This window comes from Filicampus tigris, chromosome 16, assembly GCF_054856515.1.
Source record: "Filicampus tigris isolate MCC_2025a chromosome 16, RoL_Ftig_1.0, whole genome shotgun sequence".
NCBI classification, from domain to species: Eukaryota; Metazoa; Chordata; class Actinopteri; order Syngnathiformes; family Syngnathidae; genus Filicampus; species Filicampus tigris.
In genome coordinates this window covers 6,263,742-6,290,465 of record NC_141232.1, presented here as the reverse complement: position 1 = coordinate 6,290,465, position 26,724 = coordinate 6,263,742, and the positions used below count along the sequence as shown (strand labels likewise).

Sequence of the window (26,724 nt, the reverse complement as noted above, 5' to 3'; positions counted from 1 at the left end):
CAGTCTGGTTAAAAATCAATTTTGCGCTGAACCTTGGGAGTCTGAATAGAAGTCAGAAAATAAGTAGAGTTCTAGCTTTTGGAGAAGTTCAAATGTGTTGAAGATCAGCTCACAAATGTTCGCCTATAAAAAGCAGGTTTTGTTTCAACTTTGACAAGCTTGCCCGTCTTTCCTCGGGTATCAAAATCAATAGTCTTCTTGCTTTGACAGTAGCCAATTAGCCCAAAGTGTGAAGATGAGTCAGACCACACAGGGAACATGTATTGATTCTCCAAGCCCACCTCACCCACCTTGTGTCGGATATTCAAAGTTGATATCGTCAGCCAGACCTTGCGATAAAAACAGACACTCGACTATTGAGGCGGGTCATTGAAGCATCAATACAAAGGAATGAGGTTGGGTGAACAGCAAACATTTTTTTTTTTTTTTTTGTGTTGCTTTCATTGTTGCCATTTAGACATATTTACGAATTGACCGTTTTTTTTGTTTGTTTGTTTTTTGTTGATGTGGTTGAACATCCATGTGGAGAGCTCACCACCGGGAAAACCAAGGGTGTATTCCGAGCGCGTCGGAAAGCAATCGGACCCTATGAATATTAAAGTGGCGCCATTCGCATGGGCGTAAGGCGCTAACACGACAGAGGCCTTGAAGAATTAATGCAGCTTGCCCGCTAATTTATTCATGTGAGTTACAAGCGAGGAGCAGTTGCATTTTGGATTTTTTTAAATTTTTTTCAGATAATCAACACATTAAGCCATATTTTCACCAGTTTGGTTCTACTCACTACAGTACTGACCATCGTGAGGCAAAAGTGACCATTCTCAGTCAATTCATCAATGGAATGCGGTGTGTAGCTCCGCCCATTTTTGGGGGTAGTGTACTTCAGTTATTTTGATACCCCAGACAGCTTCAACACACTGAACTTGGTGAATTTGATTTTAGGGCTCAAAGGCTAATATTTGGTTCTGTATGTGACACATTCAATTCCACAGGACTTTTTTTTTTTACCTTTCCTGTAAAAAAAAAAAAACTAGATGCAAACCATCTAGTTTTTGTATGAGAACCCTTTGATAAGCAACTTCCATAAAGATCTCAGTGGTTGAAAGGAAAAATTATTTGTAAGCGCAAAGAACTTTTTTTACATGTTTGTACGTGACACATTCAATCCCGCGGCTTGTCTTGTTACGGTTCCTGCGAATACTGTCTGTTAAACGTCTCCCATAAATATCCCAGTGTTTAGGTTTTTTTTTTTTTAAATCGGAAACAACTTCCAGTTTGTGTGTCAGTCCTTGGTTTGACAATCAGGTCTTTGGATGAGATCATTTTTGTCAAGCAATTTCCATAAAGTTTTAAGGAGTTTCAAGGCAAAGTATTGGTACTTGCCCAAGGAGAAGTTTCTGTTCAATCCCACTTGAAGTCCTGTCCGACCGTTTCAAAGAACTTGATGTTGAAGGGTCTATAAAACTCCTGCAGCTGCTCGATGACTTCCTGCTCTATTTGCACGTGAGTCCTGCCCTTGGACTTGCCCAAGCAGCGAGGCTGCCCGCTGCTCTCCGGCTTCTTCAGACACGGGAAGCCCTTGGTCCTGTTGAAGTAGAAGTGCTTGTCCGAGATGATCCGCTTGAGTCCCAGGAAGTCCTGGATGCGGCCCATCTCGCCCGCCGGGTCCGTGATGAGCCGTTCGCCGCTCACAAAGTGCATCTGCGAGAGGCGGAAGTAGCGCAGCCAGTTCTCCAGGTGCAGGATGTACATACCGATGCGGATGGCGTTCCACGAGGTGTCCACCACGCCCAGGCTCCTGTTCTTGAAGGCCAGATCCTCAAAGGTGGGGATGTCGGGCTTCTTGGACAGGGTCTGAGTGTAGTCCGAGATGGCCCGGGTGACTGGGTTGCGCACCACCACGATCAGCTTGGTCCGCTGGGACATGCTGGAGATGCGGCGGGGCGCCTCCCTCGTGACAAAGTAGCTAGGGGTCTTCTCCAGTGTGATCTGACTGTCCAACGTTCGTGGCATGAGGCCCCTTGAGGGGGAAGAAACAGAACAAAGGTTGTTTATAGAAATAGCACCGTTGCTAGCTTAGCCACTGTAGTTGACTAGCAGACGGTGTGAACAAATGCGTACGACAACAGGTTGTAAACGTTGTAAAAGTAATCGCTTTGCTTTTCACACCCGAAAGTATCAAAGAATTGTTTTGAGCTTTCTCACAGCACTGTGCTTCAGTGTGCGGATGATTAAAGATGACATTTCTTCATTATGAGTGTGGGCAGTGTTCGATTAAAAGCTAACCTTTCAAACTCCAGCCATAGGTTACCTCTAAAGTCTCACCGCTATCGATCCGTTTTGCTTTATTCATCTCGAGTCGTCGGAGGCCCCGGAGCCTCTGGGGCCGGAGAGCAAACAATTAATCTTTCATGAGAACGCCGCCTTTTTTTTCCCAGAGCAAACGGCAACTGGCGGGCATTTTTCACAGGATTTTTTTGCAGGCGTCGTCTGTGGTGACGATTGCAAGTGTGGTGTGGAAGGTGTCTGCTGCGAGCTGTCAAAGCGCACACAAAAGGGCCGACAGTGTGAAAGGTCACAGAGGGTGCGCCTTGAAATAGTACGACGCTGACAGGTTACTTAGAAACACACCGTCGTATGGTACTGCGCTGTCTGCAGTCCTTCACTTCGTACTGTGAGCACTAAATGAGGTTTATCACAAGACCTGTGTTCCAATTAAAGGAGGCCCAGCGACCAACTCAATTACAGATTAACTGAGAAAGTAACTAACCGACTATCCAACTCCAAATTGAAAACTTCTCATATCTAGCTAATTAGACGGCTGCCAAAATGTTTCCCTTATTTGCTATTGTGAAAACGTCCAAACAAATGTGCATCAAAACTAAACGTTCTACACTAAACATATTTTTTTCAAGCATATGTTCCCAGCAGGCCCACTAGTCGGATTCTGATGAATTTTGCGTATGTGGAGTATAAGTTAAGCAGCAAAATGCACTCGTTTTTAGCCATCTCTGGGGGGCGGCCATTTTGTCTTCCAATCACTGCTGCCCTGTTTTCTGAATCTGAGCCGTGATTGGTCGTTGTGAACAGTTGTGATGTCATTTTCAGTTGACAGAAGACAAAATGGCCGCCCGCGGAGATGGCTAAAAACGAGTGCATTTTGGTGCCGCGTTTCAACTAGTGGGCCTGCTGGGAACATATTCTTGAAAAAAAATATATGTTTGGGTTGACTTCCGCTTTAATTAAACCATGTGTGTGGTTCTACAAACTGACTAAATGACTGACATAGAACCACCAAAGCGACCAACGAGCTTACAAAGACTAATGCTAGTTCAAAACAAAAAAATAAATAAAAAAAAAACAAGCTCACCAAAACTGCACAGGTAAGCCTACTGAGAAGAAGAATCACATTTTGTAAAAGCCCTACATCGTTATCTTCTATTACACACACACACCGAGTTGGCGGTGAATTAACGTTTAAGTCAAGATGCATTAGGAGGCTTGGCGGTGACATTTTAATGACTCGGAAGAGAATGAACCCGAGTGAGGTGAGGACAATGCGTTCGATACTGTTAACACAGACTTTGCCGGAGCTCCAAAATGCTTGAATGGTGCCGTAATTGCATACTGTGTACTCACCTGCTTGACAACGTTAATTAGTGGTAAATTGTTAATGAGATATACAATTATACATCCGGCACTTTCAATAATTAATCGTTTTCAATGGGTGAGCCATTAGACGGGACGGTTGTTAATAGTGGCATTATTATTTAATAATGCATTATCTATTCAATATGTGCATTGCTTTTAATGAGCATTGGACAATCTGTTCGAAAAGACCGCACGTTTATTTTAAACCACTCCGGACACCTCATCAGGTGCACAATCGAATGACTTCAAATACTTTTATTCACCTCTTTGATGTAATTAAATTGTGCAGGGTATGTAATGTTGCCTTATGAGTGTGAATGCACACTTTAGTGCACTAAGGATCTCTTTGACCTTGAGAGTTTTTGTTTGAAAAAACACAATCCGACATTCAGTACTGAGAAATAGTCAAGCTGCGTTATTCTCTTCTCCGGTAGAATCTAAATTCAGTTCAGTGTTCCATTTTAGGATACATCGTTTGGCGTCTTATCTGCTTATCCGGTGCAGGCGGAGCTGGCGCTCACCTGAGCCAACTCGGCTGAGAGGCCCTGGAGCCGAGTGGGCGGCACATTGAAGACCTGTAATCCTGCATACATTCACTCCTCCGGGGAATTTCTTGTCTCCAATTAACCTAACTTGATTGTTATGTTTGGATGGTGGGAACAAAGACAAAACCTATACACAGTAATTCTCTTCAAATGTAATTTTTAAAAGATAAAAAGCAGCAATGCTAACTATCGTAGATGGGGCAATGTAGAAAAACTAATCCGCTCGGTCATTTTTGACTAGGCAGAGTTTATTTAGTACAATTATAACAGCTCTCGGAGACCTTGTGAACTCTGCCTAGCAACAAGTCAGTGGTTGATGATGAGACTATGCAGAAATTAGGCTGTACAATATCGCAAATGATTTTTTTTAGCTTCAGTCGGGCACTTACTGTACGTTGAGCAGCTAGCCGTTAGCGGCTGAGCAGTTGTTCACATCGACCGCTGCTATTAGCAACCATGACCTTTCTTTGAATCATCCTGAGATCTTTGCAAATCTTTCCAATTAGAGGACGGAGAAATGCTGATGTTATTCGAAGTCAAATATAAAATTTGGTTGGTTAAAGAAACATGAATAAATAACATACTTTTCATGACACAAATATGAGAATTTAGATCCACGTAGACCAGCACAGAAGGCATTGCTCACCTCCATTTTACCCTTTGTAACGTGTAATGATGAGTGAAACGCGAGACGGCGCAAACAACAACACACGGCCTTCGAGAAGGCTCCTCCACAGGTACTTTAGGTCAAGAGCGGAACACATAGCGCCCGCTGCTCCCTCGCATAATGATCGCTCACTACTAAAGCGACCTCCAAGAGCGCCCGGCGGCTGTGTCGCGCCGCGATTTATCTCGCTGCTGCAGCGCGCCAGGAGAGCGCGAGGTCTCGGGGTACACGCTCGCTTCCCTTTGGGACACAGCTACATCGTTATGGAGGAAGACCACACCCATGTCTTTTAATTCAAAGTAGCAAGGTCTCACTATTTAGCTGTGATTCTGCCGCAGTGTGCATCTCCACTGCGATAACAAGCGACTAACACCACAACAACACGGTGACTGTGGTTGTTTGCCTAATTAGTACACACACTATGTAGACAAAAGTAGTGTGACACACAGGGCTAAGCCCCTTTTGCGGCTATAAGAAGTACTCCTATTTCTATAAAAGTGCGTCTGTGGGGACTGCTTTCTTGGGTAAATATGAAATAAATCGACATTATCTATCTCTCTACGATGATTTACAACTGAACACGCTCACATACAAGCAAATTTAGCCTATTCAAAATATGAATGCTCTGCTAGCTTAATGTTAACGTCAATGGTAAATTGAACGCGACGACTAACATTAGCTTAGCGAATGTATTAGTTACTGTAAACTCTTATGTTATTGTAACTAAAATGTTCTTTAATACACAGTATGATAACTGGACGTTAAATAACATTCACAGGCAAACACCTTTTGCCATAAAGCAAAGAACAAATAAATATGTATAATTAGCTTTCCTGCTATCTGTTGTTCTTTGACTTTTTGTTATTCAAACAAGCTACAGAAAAGTAAAAGCATAAAATTAACATGACTTATTACAAGTCTCAGTGGTAAACTAACAACGCAAAACAGAACATAACAGAGGCCTTTTTGTGAGATGTTTGCTAAATTGGTGTTAATACTTGTTTGTCAAAAATGTGATCATGACTGGCAAACGACCATTTCAGGGTGTACTACGCTTATCGTCCAAAGTCAGCTGGCTTAGGCACCTGAGACCCCAGTGAGGAAAAGTGGCATGTAAAAAAAAAAAAAAAAGATAGGTGGATGGGTGAATAGAATTATTAAATTCTAAATTAATAAATACATTTTAATCAACCAACTTTGGAAGCTAAATCAACAAATATTACTGAATTCTTAATTAAACGGAGCAACCATATTTTGCCTACCCCTGTTCTAGTTACAAATGGTCAATAGAGCACTGCTAGAACATCAAATCCAATGAAGACTTTTGCCCAGCACTGAGCTGTACCATTCTTGTTGTGTGATTTTTTTTCTGACTTTCATTGAAATAAAATAAAACAAGTCAGGATTCAGTCTATGGACCAGCACAAAGATTAAAAGGTCATTTTTGACTCATCTCCTCGCCAGCAATCAATGAACTCTGAATGAATGGCTGTCACTTCACTGGGCCTTGAACTGAAAAGTGCGCTGTGTATTCATCTCACTCCATGTTTGCAGCCAGAGCACAGCTGAATGAACGAAATGAGGAGAGTTACAAAACCAGACAGGCTAGCCATCAGAAGGCTTTTGGGTCAGAACACAGATGCCGCAATGATAGCGACTCGTTGGGCTGCAGTCAAACAAGGATTTGTCTTTAGTAGTGGATACCTATGAATATTTTCATTTGTTATTTACAGTATCCCAACTGTCTAGTATCTGTGCTTCAAATCTGGTAGGAATGGGTCAAAATCTCCATCACAAATTGGTCATCGAATGGATGCTGGAAATGGAGCTAAAAAGTCCACTTCGAATCAAAATGGCAGACCACATGCATTTGTCTGACCTTGGCATTTCTGAGACTTTTTTGGTGAGTCTACTCGCAGTAGACAAGACTACCAATTTTCATGGTGCTAATTGGAACTGTCTTCAGGAGCTGAATTTTCAATGTGACCTTGGGGTTTTATGGCGAGCCGCCAAATTTTGCTGCTAAAAATAAATCGTTGCCATAAAATGGCCGCTTCATCCCCAAATCTTCCTTGTCAATAATTTTTTTGTGGGTTGACGCATGATGGATATGCCTGCTGAATTACACATTGCTAGGTGAAAGTATCTTCGAGGGCTGAATTTTTAATGCGACCCTTGCGGATTTTGGGGTGTTTGTAGGTGCGCTGCCATAGTCCATCCACATACATATCAAAAGTTTTAATTTTCACTCATTTAATTGAGCGCCACCTCTCTGTCTATAATACATGGTTTTAAATTTGTTAACGATCAAACGAAATGTCAAGGCCAAGTCGGCCTTGACCTACAGTACCCACAAAATATAGTAAGCCTTATTGCCGAGACACAAACAGTGATTACAACCCTAATACTGATAAATGCTAGTTTAAAAAGAAGTGACTGATAATGGAACTGGTTCACACAACATATGTGGGCAAATTGTCCCTGAAATCGTTTTTTGTTTCATCCAAAAAGAAGGAATGGCCTTTGTCTCTTTCTGGACAACAACTATTTGTCTCTGAAAGTAATAATAATGATGCCCATTAAACAATATGCAGCAAAGCTCCAAGCTCCAAAAATCAAGGCTGTCCGGTCTCTCGAGATCGTCACCTAAATAGTCAAATCTAGGGCAAGGTCATTGGCTTTCTTTTTGTCCTGAATACGTTCTTTAGCTATGCGGCCATGGCTACCAAAAACTGCCAAAGACGCAGGCGTCTACAAGCAAGGTGGTGTTGTCACATTAATATTGTAAAAGTCAGGCAGTCCAAATGAAGTTATCACCGAACTTTAAACCAACTTGTGGGAGAGGAATCATGCCCCATTTGTCCCGAAATGCCCCGAAAAGCTGACACACCGTGAATGGAATAAAGTTCAGCTTGAACGCGGAGGGAAAATGTCCTCAACTTGAGTGATTCTCATAAAGTCTCAGTTGCTGCACCCCGTAAAAAAAAAAAAAAAAAAAAGAGAAAAAAGGCATCTTCCTCTTTTCTCTTTTCTCGATATGACAGATAGAATGTCGAGAGCTGCTCCATTATTTAAGTATCACTCTAAAATTAGAGCTGTAAAGACGTCCGGTCGTGAATCAAATGCAAGACTCCCCTACTGTGGAGGGTTCAGCTCGGATAAAAGGTGATACATGCGAGTTCAAAGTGAAAGTTGAGTAGTTCTGCAACTTAAAAAATAAAATCAAAATAAAATCCTGCATAACACTTGACCTTGAAACGCTCGTTCTTCAACCGGTGGCCCTTTGAAATAACAACTATTCATGGCTTGCGGCGCGGAGGGAAATGACTGACATTTGCTCTCCTTGAGCAATAAGACTCTGAATTGAAGCCATTTTAAGGGCTGTCACATTAACAGCCCGCGCGAAAAACGAATCAGCCGATGTCGTGTGTGACGAGGCTCTGATGGCCCGAACGCCGCGTTCAACGTCAAATGTTAAAAGATCGACAGACAGGCTCATAAAACTCACATTTGGTCAAGTTTTACTTGGAATTAGTCCGAAAACCAAAACATTCTCCGGCAGCCTGACGTTCGATTTTTACCGCAAACCATTTTGTCAATAAAGTAATAAATGACTTGCCACCTAATGACACTAAGAGGTATCAACGTAACACAACAAGCAGGACAAGTTTGTTTTTTGAAGAACATCTGAAAATGGCCAACGTAACCCTAAAATGGTCTCTTCAAATCAAAATGGCATACTTCCTGTATCATTTCCAGGGTGGCTTCTAGAGACTTTTTTGAGGGTCAACTTTTAATAGACATTTCTCCTAAATTCCACGTTGCTCGGCGAAACTACGTTAAAAACAAACAAACGAAAAAAACAGAGGATGCAACTGAACGAAAAATAACCGCTTCAAACCAAAATGACAAACTTCCTGTGTGTTCGGGCACTTGGCCATGAGACTTTTTTTTGGGGTGGATCTCCCATAAAAGACTACCAATTTTCATGTTGCTAATCTATACAATTTCCGCGAGTTGCATTTTCAAAACATCCCAATGGGGCGCTACTATAGCTATACGATCAAACTTCCATCATTATCATTTCAATCTCGACCATCTTAAACCTTGAATTAAAAAAGCAGCAGCAGCAGCAGCAAATTTGGATGCGCAGGATCGCGGCTGAGTTTACTGTACAGCCTCCAGCAATGTGGCGACCAAGGGTATTTTCGAGGTACAAGGCGCATCTTGCCTCGCTTCACTCGGGCCCTTGGATGCTCGCCATGTAAAACGATGCAGAGCCACAGGAGGAAGGGTTCAAGCAGGATTTGATCTCGGTGGACATGTCGGTTTACTAATAAGGAAGAAAGTGGGGTGAGGGGGTATATTTAAAAAGAAATCTTAGGATTGCATCATCTGCCCGTTGCGGGGTGATATACTGTACATGTAGGATCACATTCAAGCATATATGGACTATTTTTTTTAGTAGCGCTACAGATGGGAAGCAATGAGGAATTCACTTATATGATACTGATCGTATCACACCACAGTGATCGTACGATAACTGATATACGGGAAGAAAAGAATTGAATCGGGTATGCAACTGTAGTATAAGGAGTAGAGACGAAATAGTATCAAAATGTCGTATCTCGATTGTAGCGGGCAACGTCACAGTTATAAATGTATGATCACAGAAGAAATGTGTCAGATTTATTTGCTCGCGGGAGTGGCACTAGTCAAAAAATGAGGGATAACAACAAGAGCAAAAACGTTTTTTTTTTTCCCCCAAAGGTCGTAAACACACAAAATTACAATGCAGTGCAAAATATTAGACAAGCGACGCATTTAAAAATCCCACTCCTCTCAAATCATTTTGTAACTAGAAAAAGGACATAAAAAATATATATTTTGCCAGTTATCCAGTTTAGTTCGCATCGATACCAAATTCCAAAACCGTGTCTCTGTCATGCCTCAGCCTCTTCCGCCCTAAAAACATCAAATGACAACTCAGAGACTTTAAAAGGTATCTTTCTCTCAGCTCTATTGATTTCTCTTGATTCAGATGCACTTCTTCTGGAAAAAGAAAAAAATGCTCGAAATTGTATGAGCCTGGATCGCGGCAACAAATCCTCACCGGGTCCGCGTTAATTGGCTCAGGGAGTCAGGGAGCTCCAGCGGGGGGACTTGTCAGAAAAAGCTTGACGAGGACCGAAAGTGAGATGGTTCTCGTTTAAGAGAAGTGCACATTACACCGTGATTCTGCATTATTAACCAGAGCGGGGAGCAAAGGTGAAGTCGGTGTAATCAAAGACATGGTGCTCTTATTATATCGTAATTGCAGTGAATCACATCATGTAAGTGGAGGGAATTGTAATCTAATTTTAGCTGACAGCTCTGTATCATAATTGAAGTGAATCATGTTGTATTTAGAGTGAAGTGAGATGAGAATCATCGTATTTGGAGTGAACCATATCGTACTTGAAGTGAATCAATCTTTTATCATAATTGGAGTGTTTTTATCGTAGGTGTAGTGAATCGTATTGTGATTACAGTGCACCATAGTGATTGGATTGCATTGTCAATGGAGTGAACCATATCACGATTGCAATGAATCGTATCATTCTTGAAATGAATTGTATGGCTTGAACCGTATTGTGATTGCAGGGAAACATCACGATTGATGTGAATTGTGTTGTCACCGAATTGAATCGTATTGTAATTCATTGAGTGAATCGTAAGCAGTGAATCGAATCGGAATTGCAATGAATCGACTTAATTTACTTCATTGCATCGTATTTGGAGTGGATCGTATCACATAGTGAACCATATCATAATTGGAATGAATCTTTTCACATCGTAATCGAACCAAATCATGATTGGAAGGAATCGGATCGAGACCGTATCATGATTGTGGTGAATTGTATCACTATCGAAATTGTACCGAACCAAATCATGATAGCAGTTCATTGTATCGTGATTCATCTGAATCATATTGTGATTCAAGTGCAACGTACCACAGTTGGAGTTGAGTTGACCATTTGGTGACCAATTGGACTGAATCGGATTTTATCGTGAATGGTATCGTGATTGCAGTAAAACATGATCGCAGTCAACCATGTCGTTATAGAAGTGAGCTGCATCGTAAAAGGAGTGAACTACTGTATAATGTGATTCAAGTGAATCGTATCGTGATTGATGTGTATTGCGTCAGCGCAACTGATCCTGAGGTCAAGAATGAAATCCAATTTTTTTTTTTTTTTTAATAAATTGCAGCGGAGAGAAAAATCGACGGGTGACATTTTTGGTAATTGATTATGCGAGTCATTCATCAAACAGAGACGCCGTGAGGGTCTGAAATTAAAGTGTCAATTAAAGCGGATTTGAGTAAAGACGACGCCGTCAAACCTCAAATGCATTACTTGCCGAACGATTCATTTTGACTCCTGATGGCTGTGATGGAAATCGTTTTCTTTTTTTTTTTGCATAAACATCACCACTCAAGCCTTCAACACTCCACTTGTTCATGTTGCTCTCTGGTCCATTTTCCAGAAGACTGGCTGGCACGCACACTTTCCGGCATCAAACGTAATGAAACATGACGCCCAGAATGTTTGAGCGCCGTCGTTTGTAGTCTGCACACTCGTATTTGCCTGACGCCCTTCATTTGGACTTGTATACATGCTCGGCTAGTGACTACAAAAATAACTGCAATTCAGTGAGGACTGGGTGTATTTTTGTATACTCTGCTTGTATGTGTTGCTGCTCCGTGTGTAAAGAAGCAGTTGTTTGGTTTATAACTACCACAAGATGTATGCAAAATTCATTTAGCAGTGTGTTAGCATTAAGCTAGCTGACTTATGGCAGACAAACTATGGTTTGGTTGGACATTTTGGTCCTTTATACAATGTTTAATTCAATTTTTTTGTATCAGTTTAAGTTAAAGTTAAAATGTGTTTAATGCATGTGGGAGAAGTAATACTATATTGTTGTTTTTTTTTACTCTGGTCTCCCTATATCACAGATTTTCAGATGTAAAATTTACCGTTCACTCTTTGATATACATCTGCTGTCTGAATGGCTTTATGCCCTTCTGACGACGGGGAGGGTGGCTACCATGCCCCCCCCCCCCCCCCCTTTTGCGCACCCCTCTACCTACGCCTCACTCCACCGAGTCTAGTTCTGATTTCCCAGTTTTCTCAAACACAGCTTTACAACTTGGTAGGGTAAAACAAAGCTGCACATTTCAAACACTGTAGTCCAACTTGAGCGGAGCTCAACAAGAAACTTTGCATTGAGTTAACTGACATTAACTGATTTTTCCTGTTTGGTAAATACAAAATTCAATTTTCTCAGTTTTCTCTTTGTTTTACATTACTGTGGGTATGACGTCAGATGTCTTTGCAAGGGCTTGTCAAAAACAAAATTCGAAGCGGTACTTTGCCAATTTCCCAGTTTTGTCAAATGCAGCAACAACTTCAGGGGCGTTGAACTTTTGAAAATCCACAGCGGACATATTTGATCTAATTATTTGCATTCAACTTTTACATATAAAATTATTCCTGTGCCTTTCTGCTATTCACAGTGCAGCATTTATAGGCTTACCTTAGCACTGGTTGAGCTTTTATTATTTATTTTTCTTTTCTATTTTTTATTCCAACACACACTTGGACTTGCACTCCAAGTTCGTTGCATCTGCAGCATACAATGACGCTCCAGGCTTTCTATTACATTCAAGTCGAATTCTATTCTATTTTTCCCTGTTAATTGGCGTTCATGGTTATATGACGTCAGATGTGCCAGCATTCCAATACACGGACTTGCCAAATAGATATTTCGACTTTGTGGCATTTGACCGATTTCCCAGGTTTCCCAAAAGCAGCATTAGAGTATGTTGTCACAAAGGAACAAATGCACGCACATTTTATGCAAATGCAAGCTAAATCAAACATGAAGGAAATAAATGTCAAACGCTGAAAAGTTGGCTTTATTTTGCCCACCTGTACCAGTCCAGTCCTCTGTCGTAGTTGCGGTCGAAAAAATGTGGCTCGGTTCCGAGCGCGCGCACATCTGGATGGATCCGAATGAACTCCAGCACCGCCCTGGTTCCTCCTTTCTTCACTCCCACTATTAAGACGCCTGGGAGTTTTTTATTCCCGTACCTTTGCGCCAAACTTGAGTTTCTCACCCAGCGAGACGCTGGGGAAGCAGGAAGAGGGGGAGAAGTAGGAGATCCGACAGCACCGGGCTGGGCTCCGGCGGCTCCGGCCGCGGCGGCGCGTACCCCCCGCAGCCGGGCACACTGCTCCGACTGGGCGAGAAGTTTCTTCCCCGCCGCGTTGGGGCTCGGCGGGCATCGGCTGCCCTCGTACGCCCGACCCGAGATAACAGTGGTGCGCCCGAAGATGATCGTGTAGCACAGGTAGGTGCACGACAGCGAGACGGTCAGCATGAAGGCGGACGACAGGAACCGCTGTGCCATGTCTCCATGGGGGCTCAAGGTTCTGCATGGCGCTCCATTGGACCCGTCCTCCGACACCTCCTCTTCATCATCAACATGCTCCTCATCCTTGACTGTGCTGCAAACGTGTGGTGGTCCACTGGAGTCGTCTTAAGAATCCCGGAGAAAGTCCACAAAAGTCCACCTCCCTCCTCCATCGTGGACCTGGAAGTGGTTCCTCTGGTGATGCTCACCGATTTATGCATACTTCTACAATCCTCTGACGTCATCACAGGTTTATTGGAGGGATAGAGCAATAAGAGTGCTTCATGTTGCTTCACTACTGAGACTGAAGCACTTTGCTTTTGTTCTTTGCGCAGAGGTGGCAAAAATACTCATGCTGTATTTAAGTAGAAATACAGATACTTTTTTTTTTTTTTTTTTTTTTTTAAGTAGACGCTCAATGCCGTTACTTACACACTAAAAAAAATGCTGTGTTGCTTTCCTAACACACTGGCTGGATAGCTGTGATTTCGAGCCGATTGAGTTACTTCTCCCAATTGGATTCATTATTTTTAGGCACAGACCAATTATCAGCTCTGATATTCTGCATTTTGACAATACTGTATTGGCAGCCACCTTAAAAAAATACAAATAAATAAATAAATCTGACTGGGATTAAGTTAAAACTACAACTTCAGGTAAGTTCTCAGTTACGTTTTCGCTTTATAAGAAATGCTAAACTGCTAACCCTGGGAACCCTGCACCTTTTTTTTCGGTTTGAAATTGAACAAAGATCAGTGAAAGTTTACTATTTTAATTCTTTTTGAAATGTTGGAAAACTATTTACTGTATACAGTGTAACTAATGGGAACTATTTACGGTACTAGTTTTAATTTACCGTTTTTAAGACATGCTGTTGCCCCTTGAAGCTCTCTGAACTCCGTGTTAGAGTTTTAAAGCAAAGATCTTTATTGTCCAAAATTTTAAAAACAAAACACATTTTGCCGATTTGAAAAGTTGTTAAACACATTTCAACAAAGTCAAGTGTTGGAAAAAAAAAAAAAAAAAGATTCATTTTATTGTATTTTTCTTAATTAATGCCAATAAAATTTTGGATCCAAATAATGGTCATTGGTCTTTGACTACTAAATGGTATTGGCAAAAAAAACCCAAAAAAAACGGACTCAAGTTTCAGTCAGTCCCCTTTTGACCCATACAGAAATTGGGTTGTTTTTGACCCAATTGTTTTTAGAATTTTATTTTTATTATTTATTATTAATATTATTTTACTATTAATATTATTTTTAACCACAGCTACAATTACCATTCACGTTTAGGCTTGAAAATATTTGATGTTTGCGTGCATGTTTCAGAATTTCTGAGCGCTGTTCGCTCGGAGTTGGTCAAGCTTAAAGTAAAACAAGTGATCTCAATAATAGAGCAGCACAAAACAATTAACAGCCGGGGGACCTGCCGAAGCTGAAGAGCAATTATGTGCATATTGATGAGCCAATGTTGCTTGAGAAGCACTTGCAGCCTGTCTTCACACTTCCTGCCATTTTCTCTCTGCATTCAAACACACGCCAGCCTCTTTGTTCTGCTCTTATGCAAATCACAAAACGTCGTACTGTACGTCCACTACGCGTCGCCAGCCCAAATCCATCTTGTCGTGCTTGCGTGTGCACCATTTTCGCTGCCACCTAATCGCTGTTAAACCGCCAGCTGCTTCCAGAGACTACGGTCCCTTGGTGATTCACAATAAATCAGTCCTCTTTAAATTCAAATCAACCATCCCGAATCAGCAACCTTGCCAGGCCCCTGTGGAAATGAAGCACCTTCGCGGATATCTCTAAACTTTCTTGCTATTGTGGAGATTATTGGATCTCAGCACGGCCCGCGACATCGAGAGCTGACAGCGGTTTTCTGCACACTTTGCAAAAAACCCACTGACATTATACAACGGAATTATATGTCAGACCGGTGGCTGTACTGTTTCGTCTCCGCATCTGACAGATGATGATGAGGCTCAAAAATGCGAGTTTACAGTCAAACACACCCGAGTGTTGTCAGCATGCACTGCTCATCTTTTCCCCCCCAATCTTACTTCACAAATTTCCAGTCTGGGGGAAAAAAAAAAACAAAAACGCTATGGCAACTCTCAAGTGGGTGCACACTACAGACAATCAGGCCTAGCTGTCGGGGCATAACGATAATCGGGTGGAATTTGAGCCCGATTCTCTACTTCCGATCAAAGTCAGCAAATGCCTGAAGAAAATATTATCCTGTGGTTGTGTTGAGAATATTTCCTCTCCAATCTTAAGTCATCCATTAGAATCAAAACACTCAGTGGCAAGGATGAGCTATGTCGTTCTATTTTTTTTTCTTTTCCGTTGGTAGGTGTTGATATGGGACTGATGCGCTTGCATTTTAAATTGCACTCGAGGAATGGTAATGAGCCAAACAACCAGTGAAGGGTAGCATTAAAACAGTTTAGATTGAAAAAACCCTCTGTTTGCCAACTGTTTACAGTGGTGGGGAGGAGGACTTTATTGTCATGGCGAGAGTCAACAGACTTTTAGTTGGACAATCTGAAGCATACATTCGAACAGGTAACGTGTTATGATCGTTGTGCGGGTCATTAATGAAAAAAGTACAACAACGATCTTGAAAATTTAATGAGGGTGACAGGGCTGTAACGTAAACGGCGGACGGAGCCGTCATGGTGAGTTGGCGTCACTCCAGTGCTTGTATTTCACTAAATATATTATTTTGCAATCTAAAGCATCCCTAAATGTTCAAATTGCTGATTTTATAAAATGAAACCTGCACTTTTCATATGTTACATGTACCACCAAAGTAAAAATATTAGTATCAAAGTCACTATTTTTACTTGATTCACGCAAAAACCAATTTTTCTCCAGGTTTTGGGCAAAGCAGCTGAATTTCTTAGAATTTACTGAACCAAAATTCTACTGCTAAGGGAAAAGGGTAGGAACCAACTTTTTTCTGTTGAAAGAAAAGAGTATTCTTTCATTTGGTAGATTCAACGCAAAAAAATATAATAATAATCATAGAACACAGTTTTCTGAGCCTCTTGAGAAATCAGTGAAAATGTTGTAAAATCGTTGCATTTTAGTGTAGTGATCAGTGCAAATGGCTGACAGAATGAGTCATAAGGTCGCTAAAAATTGCTTATGCAGCTTTTTGACGTCCGCAATTTCACCCCGAAATCAATTATTTCCAATGGGGGAAATTGTCTTTCAAACAAGAGTTCCTTCAAAGGGAAATTGCGGTTAAAAAGTGTTTCTGTAATGGATAGTAAGTCATTTTTCTTAGACAACTTTTTCTTAAATGCAGTATTGTGGACATTTATTACACTCGGCTGACTCTAAAATTGCCTCATAGAGAAAGCCAATTCATCGAGTCCTGACAGAGTTATTTCTCTGTAGCGAAATGCAATGCAGTAGCTGAGGACATTATTTAATAAAGAGAGCTTTTCTATCCATCTTCAGCGCTGTGAAGAAAACAGTGGATGATTTAATATGTTCATCTGTGTTCCTTCAGGCCAAACCTGTTTCCTCACGAGGCTTAAACGAAACACGGGACACGTCGACTCCAAACGACCAAATGATTTCATTAATGTCAGGCTGCGGCCGTCTGACATTTACGTGACGAGAGAAGACGCAAAGGGAGTCGCTTTGCAAATGAACAGCGGCGTGACGGCGCGCTAAAGTAAATTAACTTTTGGCTAAGTCCTGCGGAGAACACGACTACCGTGCTTTCCTGTAATCACGGAGCTCGCGGGATTAATCTGAAAGGAAGTATTTGTATAAGCCGCTGCTGCTTGTTTGTTGCATGCGTAGTCATGTCCGGATCCATTGTGTTTTTATTACCTTATTTTAAAACAACACCAAGAATAAAACCTTGTGGGCACCCACAGAAGATTATTTTCTTAAAGCGGAAGTCAACCCAAACATATATTTTTCAAGAATATGTTCTATGCAGGATGATTAATTTGAAATATGAGCTCAGCAGCAAAATCCACCCGCTTTTAGCTAGCACAGAGGGCGGCCATTTGGTCACTTCTGTCGACTGAAAATGACATCACAAGGGCTCAGGTAACGACCAATCACGCCTGACCTCTTTTCTGAAGCTGAGCCGTGATTGGTCGTTACCTGAGCCCTGAGCAGTTGTGATGTCATTGACTTTAACATGTATGCACAATGGAGATAATTACAGGTATTTCAGCTCAGTGCCATTAAAAAATATTTTATAGAGGATTTATTACGGGAAATATATTTTTAAATTGTTGGTACAGTAAATTTCTTTGCACTTAAGTTGCCCTGTTTTCCATGCAAGGGAACGGTAAAAGTGAAATTTGCCTTTCGCCCAATGCAGCTACAAACAACCCATGTAGCCTGCTTCACGGCACTCTATGCTAGCGTGTTACTTTGACTGGTATGCTAGCCGAAACCTTTGCTGAACTTGTTGATGGCGGTTTGACTGTTTTGAATAATGTAACCACTTAATAAAGTTGGTTATGTAACATGGGTTCATGATTGTGTACATGCTAGATACAAGGTGCTGATCATTTTCTTTGTCGTCACAGACCACGGTGAATAAATGAATCCAAACAGAATACAACTTGCAATTTGAAGTTCTTTGCCGCCATCTTGTGGTATCCACAGGCTATTCATGGCAGGGCGCAGTCCAAATTACCTGCAAATAGCAACAACCAAGTCAATCTTTTGTCTGTTGGGTTTTATTTTTACACAACAAACAAAAAAACAAAAAAAGATTCTACATTGGGGCTAATAATAGTGAAGCCAAATACTTCCTGCTACTTTTTTCTTCATCTTTTTCTTGTGTATGCAACAAGTACAAAAAGCCAAGCACCCCCTCAAAGGCCACAGAAACAGCAGGCGACTTCGCTACCTCACTGTTAGCTAATTGCCACTGACATTTAGCCTGAGCTGTTTAAATCAAAAGTGCTTCTTTCGCATCGCTTACTTTTGTCTCCTCACTATAGGGGGGACACGCCGGGCAAATAGCATCACTCGCCGCTGTCCGCTGAGCATCTCAATGTCTGCCCCCCCCAAAAAAAAACTGCAATTATCCCGCTGTTTGCCTTGACAGCACTTTCCAAATAGTCCCTCCCGAGTGAAGGTTAAGCCCCCGCCCCCATCCCAAATCTCCAGGTGAAAGGGGTTCTTTGCTCTAACCGCTCTGGACTTTTTAAGCAGCTCTCAAACTCATTAGCAAGCCCTCAGGATGACATCACCTTATCAGGTTATCGATTGCATGTTTTCATGAGTAGCTGACAGCCTGCAACTAATTTGGCTGTGACTACTGATGTCAAAACAAAAGGCCTGTCAGCTTTGGCTGTTAGCAGTAATGAGGATCCTTTTGCAAAGGCGCCAAAGAAATTAGCTGAATTTTAACAAAACAAAGGAGCATGTAGAATGTGAGTGAACAGATACTTCATCATAAGTTAGCAAGAGCGACAAAGTCAAAAGCTAAAGATGGCGAAGGCAGCCATCATGGAAAAACATTTTGTCAAAACACAAGGTACAAAACGACTGAACCTACCGTAAAATGGAGGCATGTTTTTAAAAAAAAAAAAAAAAAGTACACACACTGGAAGATAAATGGATAGTATACTTTGAATACAAGAGACACAAAGAGAAACTAGACAAATGAACATTAGCTACAGGAATAGTCCAAAATCTCCTTTCCACCACACCTTGACAGCAGGTGCGTTAACAAGGAGACTCCGCCCATCCGTGGTCGCCAAGAAAACTGGAACACAAACACCAATTCAACTACAGGAAGATGGCAAGGCACAAGATTTTATCATGTGATCTTTCACAAGAAAATTTACATCCAGCCCATGACATCATTAAAAAGAATGTAAAGAAATTAAACAATATTTAATGCATTTTTTTTGCTTCAATTCGATGGGCATTGTGTTGCCCTTTTGTCTTTGTGCTCCTTGGCCACCTGGGGGCAGTATATTGTAGACACATGGAACTGGTCTCAGCTCATCACTAGGCCGAAGTAATGTTAGTCATTCTTCGCAGAGAATAAAGAATATATGCCAGCGAGTAATGTTATGTCTGTCAAGTTGAGTTCCTTCAACTTATTTATTTAAAGCGGAAGTCAACCCAAACATAATTTTTTCAAGAATATGTTCCCAGCAGGCCCACTAGTTGACACACGGCATTCTGATGAATTTTGCGTTTGTGGAATATGAGTTAAGCAGCAAAATGCACTCGTTTTTAGCCATCTCTGGGGGCGGCCATTTTGTCTTCTGTTGACTGAAAATGACATCACAACTGCTCACAACGACCAATCACGGCTGACTTGTTTTCTGAATCTGAGCCGTGATTGGTCGTTATGAGCAGCTGTGATGTCATTTTCAGTCGACAGAAGACAAAATGGCCGCCCCCAGAGATGGCTAAAAACGAGTGGATTAACACTTAATCCACAAACACAAATTTATCAGATGTTTCAACTAGTGGGCTTGCACAGAAAATGTTCTTGAAAAAAAATGTTTGCTTTGACTTCTCTTTAAGGGATCTAACACTGCAATTTTTTTTTTAGCCCGCCTATTAATGTGTTAGCATTAATAGACTTTCAGGCAAAGTTATGCGGTTGCTTTTAAATACACGGGGGGTATGTAATTTGTGAACATATCACTCCCCGCCATACTGCAGAATTGTGCGGATGCTACACATTTAAAAAGTTTTTAAAAGTTTGCATCTCGATCGGGAATGTTGAGCAGTGAGGAGCACAGGGACACATAGAAATGCGGCTCCTGAATAATTAACTCGCTAAGTATGCTGTTTAGATGCTGTGTGATGATGATGATGATGATGATGATGATGATGATGATGATGATGATGATGATGATGAGATTCCATGTGGCGAGCTGGTTCCCACTCAAGGTTAATTACTGGAGAATGTATGTCTTTATTTACTGGATTATTTTACAAAGAGCAGTTGATAAATGCAAATCCTGTGAGCCAATCTATTATTGAAGCATGAGAGAGATTTTTTTTTTTTTTTTTTTTTGTAGGGTGCTCTCAATTTTTCCCGCATTCATAATTTACATTTAAATCCTTCCCCCTGCTGCTATATATTCCCATCTAATTGACTGTCACCCGCACCATTGTAATCCCGCAGGAATCGACTATCAATGGATGTTCTTATCTGGGATATGATAGGAGGGGTTGCTTGGCCGTAGTCATGGCAACACACGGAATAATGTATCTGGAAAGTCTTTTTTTTTTTTTTTTTTTTTTTTTTTTTTTAATGATTGAAATCATGCTATGTTTGCCGCTTCTCCTCTGAGCCATGGCAACAGCGCTCGGGCCCTAATATCATATTCTCACAAATTGATCGTTCAATTTTCTGTGTTTTCGACAAAGGCTATCCGTCCCAACACTTCCTATGCACAGATAGCGTAGGGTGGAAGATGGGAACCTGAAAAAAGAAAGGGTGGGTTTGGGGGCTTTAATCATTCATCACATGGCCTTGAATCAGACTCAGACGCTCCACACAAAACACAAAGGCATGTTTCCACTTGTTTCAATTTTTTTTTTTTTTTCAAACGTTAGGCTAAAAGCAGGTCTGAAAATGTCTGGCAGTGAATGAGTTAATTGTGTTTGGCGTAGTGTCCTCTGCATGCGCCACATGCTCAGATCTGCTACACATTTTGAAAAAGTGTAATCAGGCATCTTAGTGATGAAGTTCTACTACTGTATTCTACTTGGGAACAATAAGAACATTAAAAGAAAAACAAAAGCAAGCTAATCGCAGCGCACCGGATCAGAGCTATTTTGCTTATCAGTGACTTCATTTGAGGAGCAAAAATTCAATTTTGAGGAGCAATTTTTGGCAGGTTAATTCCAGGGACCTGAAGTAAACAATAGAAATACTCTGTATAATGATCTTTTTTTATATAGTCCACTGCTTTTATTTCTTAAATTCACATTGTGTATAACGGCATATATGTAGCGGGGATATTTTCTCGCCTAGTAACATTTTCAGTGGTGCTGGGGCTGGAATCGGCTCCAGCACACCCTCGACCCTGATGAGACTAAGCGGTAATGAAAAAGGAGGGACGGATACTGATGGCGATGATGCATTCACATTCACCGGCACAATCATCATCTGGAGCCCTCAGCACTCAAATAAACAGCATCGATACGACTCAAATGCAGAATGTGTGATGTCCACACCAAGGCGAAAACAAATCATCCTCCTAGCGAAGCTCAACTTCATGCCGCTACGGCGTTTGAAGCCACTTGAAAGACGACGACTCGGCGCGATTCCTCATCCCTGACTTGATGCGGTGCTAATGAGGAAGGTCGCCATTTTTCTTTTTTTTCGCTTCAAAAAAAAAGCCCACAGACATACGCTAATTGTTAATGTTTTTGGTACACTTGAAAAGCGTATTTTATTCAATTATTTGTCGAGGTGCTTTTCCTAGTGAAAAGCACTCATATGTATTGAGGACCGTTAGAGTATAGTCATCATCTCATACAATGCCGTTGATTAGCCTTGCTGCTTCTTTTCACAGTCATGACTGCATATGGACTGTCATTTAAAATCCACTGCAATTTAAACTCTAAAAGTAACCTAAATTGGATGATCCCAGTGCTAAGGGGAGAGATTTGTCTCAAAATTATTTACACAAATAGATGTGCGATTTTCACCCAGTTTTGGATCAGCGATCCACAAATACATCCACAATTTACATGTGTATTTCAGATACAAATTCATCCATGATTTTCATGCGTTTTGGATCAGCGGGCACATGCATTTGTTTTGAGTCAAACATCAAGCACTTTTGCAAAATTTTTAAACAAGTTTCATACGTTCACATGTGGAAAGGCCCAACTTCCATCCATCCATTTTAAGGCCGTGTTGTTGTCTGCACTGAAAGTAAAGGGTCATCTCCAGTTTTTCGTGTAAAACTTGGAAATTGAGAACAGTTAAATGAGACTTTATCTGATCTTTTATGTGTTTATTTAACTCAAGTTGGGAAACAAAATACAACCGTATTTAGTTTCGCTCAAGACCATCTTCTGCTACCACCAGCTAAACATTACATACAGCTACACTCTAAAAACAGTTGGGTTAAAAATAACACAATTTTTGGTCAGAAATGGACCGATCCATGATTGGGTCAATTTGACCTACGTTCTTGCGTTATGTACAAAACAGTCCAATTTTTGGGGTTGTTTTGTACAAAACTACCAATTTTTGGGAAGTTTGGTCAAATTGACCCAAGTAGTGGATCGGTCCATTTTTTACCCAAAATTGCGTTATTTTTAACCCAAGTATTTTTAGAGTGTATTCATTTACTTTTATACACGGTTGTATCATTCATATTCCGCTGATTATTTACCGTACGTATAATTTTTCTGCCGCTCCTGACTACTACACCTCAAGCACTTTTCCATAGGAGTCCATTGTTGGATTCCTGTCTTTATTCACTGGTGCTATCTAGCAGAATCACGACAAAAGTGAAACGTGTAGCCTCACCACTCGCTCAAACACGATCCCAAAACACTTTGGCTCCTTTATCCCACTAAGGAAGGCAGCCGGCCTAACCTGTGTGCCTTTATATGTGCGCTTGAAACAAATAGGCGTCCGCGTGCTCCCCTGAGCCCACCGAAGCCATCATGATGATAGCATTTAATGCCCACCCCCCCTGAACCACGCATTGTCCAGTCCGGATGCTCTCCCGAGATGTCTCACCGGAGCGGCAAAGGGAAAGAATGTCATTGCGGGGATGGATTGCAGAGAGGCTCCAGCGGGCCTATAAATCATTGTTTAATCAGGGCGCTCACCCAGAGTGAGGTTCCACACGTAGAGCTCGCATTAGCGCCACAGTCCTGCCGCTGTCGATGGCTCCGCCGCCACACTCATCCCTCCTAACTCCCGCCTTTATGCCGCCATTTCTTTTCACTTCCTCAGCACGCAACGCGATGACTCATGAGACCTCGGTTGAGCAAGCAAAGGAATGACTTGCGCTTATTTTGCTTAAATTGCAAAACTTATTCTGAGTTCATAAATCACAATTCTCTTTGCTGTTTATCTTTTATCACAGCTGATTTGGGTGTAAACAAATAAAAAAAAATAAATGCTGGGTTGTTTTCCCAACCCACTCGCTGATTAGCGGTGGACTTTGAGCAGATTGGTTGTTTTTTTTTTTACCCAAGGTTGGGTTGGCGATTTTGAACCGTCAGATTGGGTCAAAGACTGGATTTGGGCGGCTAAAAAGCTGAAGCATTCTGGACACCATTTCCTGTGGCTTTGTACTGAAGGTGAAGTCAATTTATTTGAATATTCTTAGAAAATGTGTCAGGAAGAGCATCTGGTTTAAAAACTGCGCCAAACATATCATGGAAGTTCCTTGCTATAGCGACCACAGGCGGGGTAACGTTGCTTAGAAAAAGTTGGGAATAAATTTCATGATGTGATGTTTCACATTTGACCAGACAACATGCAGTTTCAGCCTGAAGGTCATGCTACATGACAAAATTAAAAAACAGCTGCAAATTGTTTTTCACAAAATTACTTTGTAATTTTCTGACTCAAGCATGAATTTCAAGCATTTTTTTTTTGTTTTTTTTAATATTTTGGAGCTGAACCCGTTTGAAATTTATGACTATACGTCACACTTGCTTTAGACCGTCTTCTCAGGCTTGGAGTGGCGAGCCCCTTAGTGGACAAACTGAAACACCCTCAGCACTGTATTTATAGGACTACTAGTCACTTAAGAGTACAATAAAAGCACAAATGGTGAGAAGAGAAAAAAATTAATTTATTATTTTTTTTAAGCATTTTATTTCTATTAACGGCCTTTATTCATGAAACCATTTTTTGGGCGAGCTATCCCCTCTGGACCAAGCACAATAGCCATAGCTTTTCTTGAGGCAAGCAAAGTTTTGAGTCTGCTCGCCGCTAGCCATTTTCACCGGCAGGAATTGTGTCCACAAGCACTCCGCCGGGCTGCTGATGCCGCACGGGAGGGCGGTGCAGCGTACGATCTGCAAGCGACCAAAAACAGGAATTTCATGAACATTGCGGAGCGACAACTGCAATTCGTAGTCGTTGCTAAATCAGTTAACGCTTGCCCATTTATTAAAATGACTATGAACTAGGTGGTTTTGTTCAAAAAGATGAACATTTTTTTTTGGTCAATGGCCACTTCCGATAAATTCATCCTTTGCGTTCTTACCTTGCAATCACAGCCCATTCCATAGAGCCACAACAGGTTCTTTTGTGTAGCGCTCAAGGTCCTCCATGGCTGAAAGAAATCACACGAGGTGATGTGCAGCAAGCCGTAGGACTCCAGTCGGCCTGCAATGGCGGAAGAGAGGAAATGAGCGGCAGAAGAATAGAATATGAGATGGCTAAAAACGGGCGGATTTTGCTATATTCCATAAACACAATATTAAAATCAGAAAGCACCGTTTCAACTAGTGGGCCTGCATAGAACATATTCTTGAAAAAAAAAAAAAGATTGGTTGACTTCCTCGTTAAAGGTTTTGTTATTAGTTGGACACTGGCACAGACAGTTTTCTACCACAGTAATGATTGCACTTTTTACCCATGAGTAGATAGGTGGTGCCTTTTGTCAGAGTGACTCCACATGCTGCAGAGTTGGATGCAGTGTAGATGGCATCAAAATCCTTTTTAGGGCCCTTGAACATCTGGGACGGGGGACACAATTTAGATTTGCATACATACAGATACATTCATATAATGAGTCTTTTACCTTGGTCTGTTTGATGTTATACTTGATGAGATGATAGCGATCGTCAGTCTTCTTTCCAATAACCTTCGCCCTGATGACTTAAATGAAAACACCCGCTTCCCTAATTAACCTAGCCAAATTGCTAGCTTGACAAAAATCAAGTTAGCACTGTCATTAAAATTAACGGGCCAACGGCCTCTCGAAAGTCATTGCACTGCCATTTTCACATTGATTAGACGACAATTTGACCTGAAATTTGAAACTTACCAACATCTGCTTGGCAAAACATCTGCTGCGGATGCCTCGGAAGGCAACTGCAGGCTTGTGCTCCTTCCTGTAGCCGCCACAAGAACAGCAGCACCAAGGGCAGCAAAAAGCTCATCACCGTCCAGCCCATCTTTGATCGTTCAGGGCAACAAAGTCAAAGAAAGGTGTAAGGGGGGTTTGTTTGTGCAAAATAGCGATGTCGTTCGAAAAGTAAAGCCTCTTTTTTACTGTGACAACTGCTGGTTTGCTCTGCTTGAGCTCAAACTCAAGAGGGCCTTTTTATAACTGCAGACTCCGCCCACAATTAAGGGACATCACATGCACACAATGGTGACTTTCGACACTATTCATATGAATCATAAATATTATTAATCCAGGGGCCACTCAGTGTGGTGGTGTGGACCATGGAGCCCCTCCCTCCCGTTAAAAAAAGGACGATTTATAAATAACTTAAAAAAAAAAAAAATCTTACAAAAATGATCAGAATGATAAAAGCACAACCCAATTTAAATGGGCTGTCATTTGACAAAAATATATAAAAAGGAATGAAATAGTAAGAACTAAGAATTGCTGTCACTTTTGTGATACGTTTTCATATTGTAGTTTTTTTTTTTTTTTTTTTTTTTTTTACAATGGAGTAGGGGGCACCATTAGAGAGATTCCGCCATGTTATTGCAGTCTCAGCAGTCTCTCAGAATTTAGGACTGCACGAGTGCATCGAATCGTATTACGCGAGCTCCCTCTAGTGGTATGTAAAGAATACACAACTAAATTTGCAAACGCCATAAATGCATTTGCAATGAATCACTTATAGTTTTCAAACATGTATTCATGCCCAATTTGTACTTAATTTTTATTTTTAATTCTTAAGTCTAAGCTAAGACATTCAGCATGAATTCAGACAAGACAGAAATCCTTTCAACAGACAACAGTCAGCAACTCACTTACAAAAAAAGTTAAAAAAGTTAAAAAAAAAGACATAACCAGTATCATCCTCACTTTAGATGTCAGACATCAAAAGTTTCATGTTTTCTTTTAGTGGTATTCGGTCGAAATGGCTTTTGCTCAGTCATTTTGTCACAATGATAATTTACAGTGATCTGAAAGGGCATGGCCGGAAAGTCGACAAACTTGTCTCGTCTCGCCTGGGATTGGCATCATAAAAAGGTAAATTGACTTAGGTTTAAGCATATTATAAAAATTAGCAACACCTACAATTCTCCACTTCTGGTTCACACGAATTTAAGTGGACTGTTTTTGGTTTGCCCCTTCCTATGAAGGTCCACCAACGCCAGATTATTTTTTTCATTTGGTGTTAGTAGTGTTAAGAGTGAGTAGTGAGAATCTGCGTATAATTGAATGCCTTTAAAATGAATTAAAAGGCTGTGCAAACAAACAAAAT

The 26,724-nt window shown here is 41.2% G+C and overlaps 2 protein-coding genes across 2 annotated transcripts; both read right to left on the bottom strand.

Annotated features, from left to right (window-relative positions):
- Positions 1–705: 705 nt before the first annotated feature.
- hs3st2 (heparan sulfate (glucosamine) 3-O-sulfotransferase 2) lies at positions 706–13,498 on the bottom strand. Its single transcript, XM_086056595.1, has 2 exons — positions 12,840–13,498; positions 706–2,020 (listed from the first exon to the last, which is right to left on the bottom strand). Exons 1-2 carry the CDS (start codon positions 13,319–13,321, stop codon positions 1,402–1,404), a joined length of 1,101 nt encoding a protein of 366 aa, XP_085912721.1. The 5' UTR covers positions 13,322–13,498; the 3' UTR covers positions 706–1,401.
- A 10,607-nt stretch (positions 13,499–24,105) lies between these two features.
- LOC147134363 (metalloproteinase inhibitor 2-like) lies at positions 24,106–25,596 on the bottom strand. The gene is made up of 5 exons (XM_086055413.1): positions 25,323–25,596; positions 25,077–25,153; positions 24,909–25,011; positions 24,537–24,658; positions 24,106–24,345 (listed from the first exon to the last, which is right to left on the bottom strand). Exons 1-5 carry the CDS (start codon positions 25,450–25,452, stop codon positions 24,160–24,162), a joined length of 618 nt encoding a protein of 205 aa, XP_085911539.1. The 5' UTR covers positions 25,453–25,596; the 3' UTR covers positions 24,106–24,159.
- Between the last annotated feature and the right edge of the window lie 1,128 nt (positions 25,597–26,724).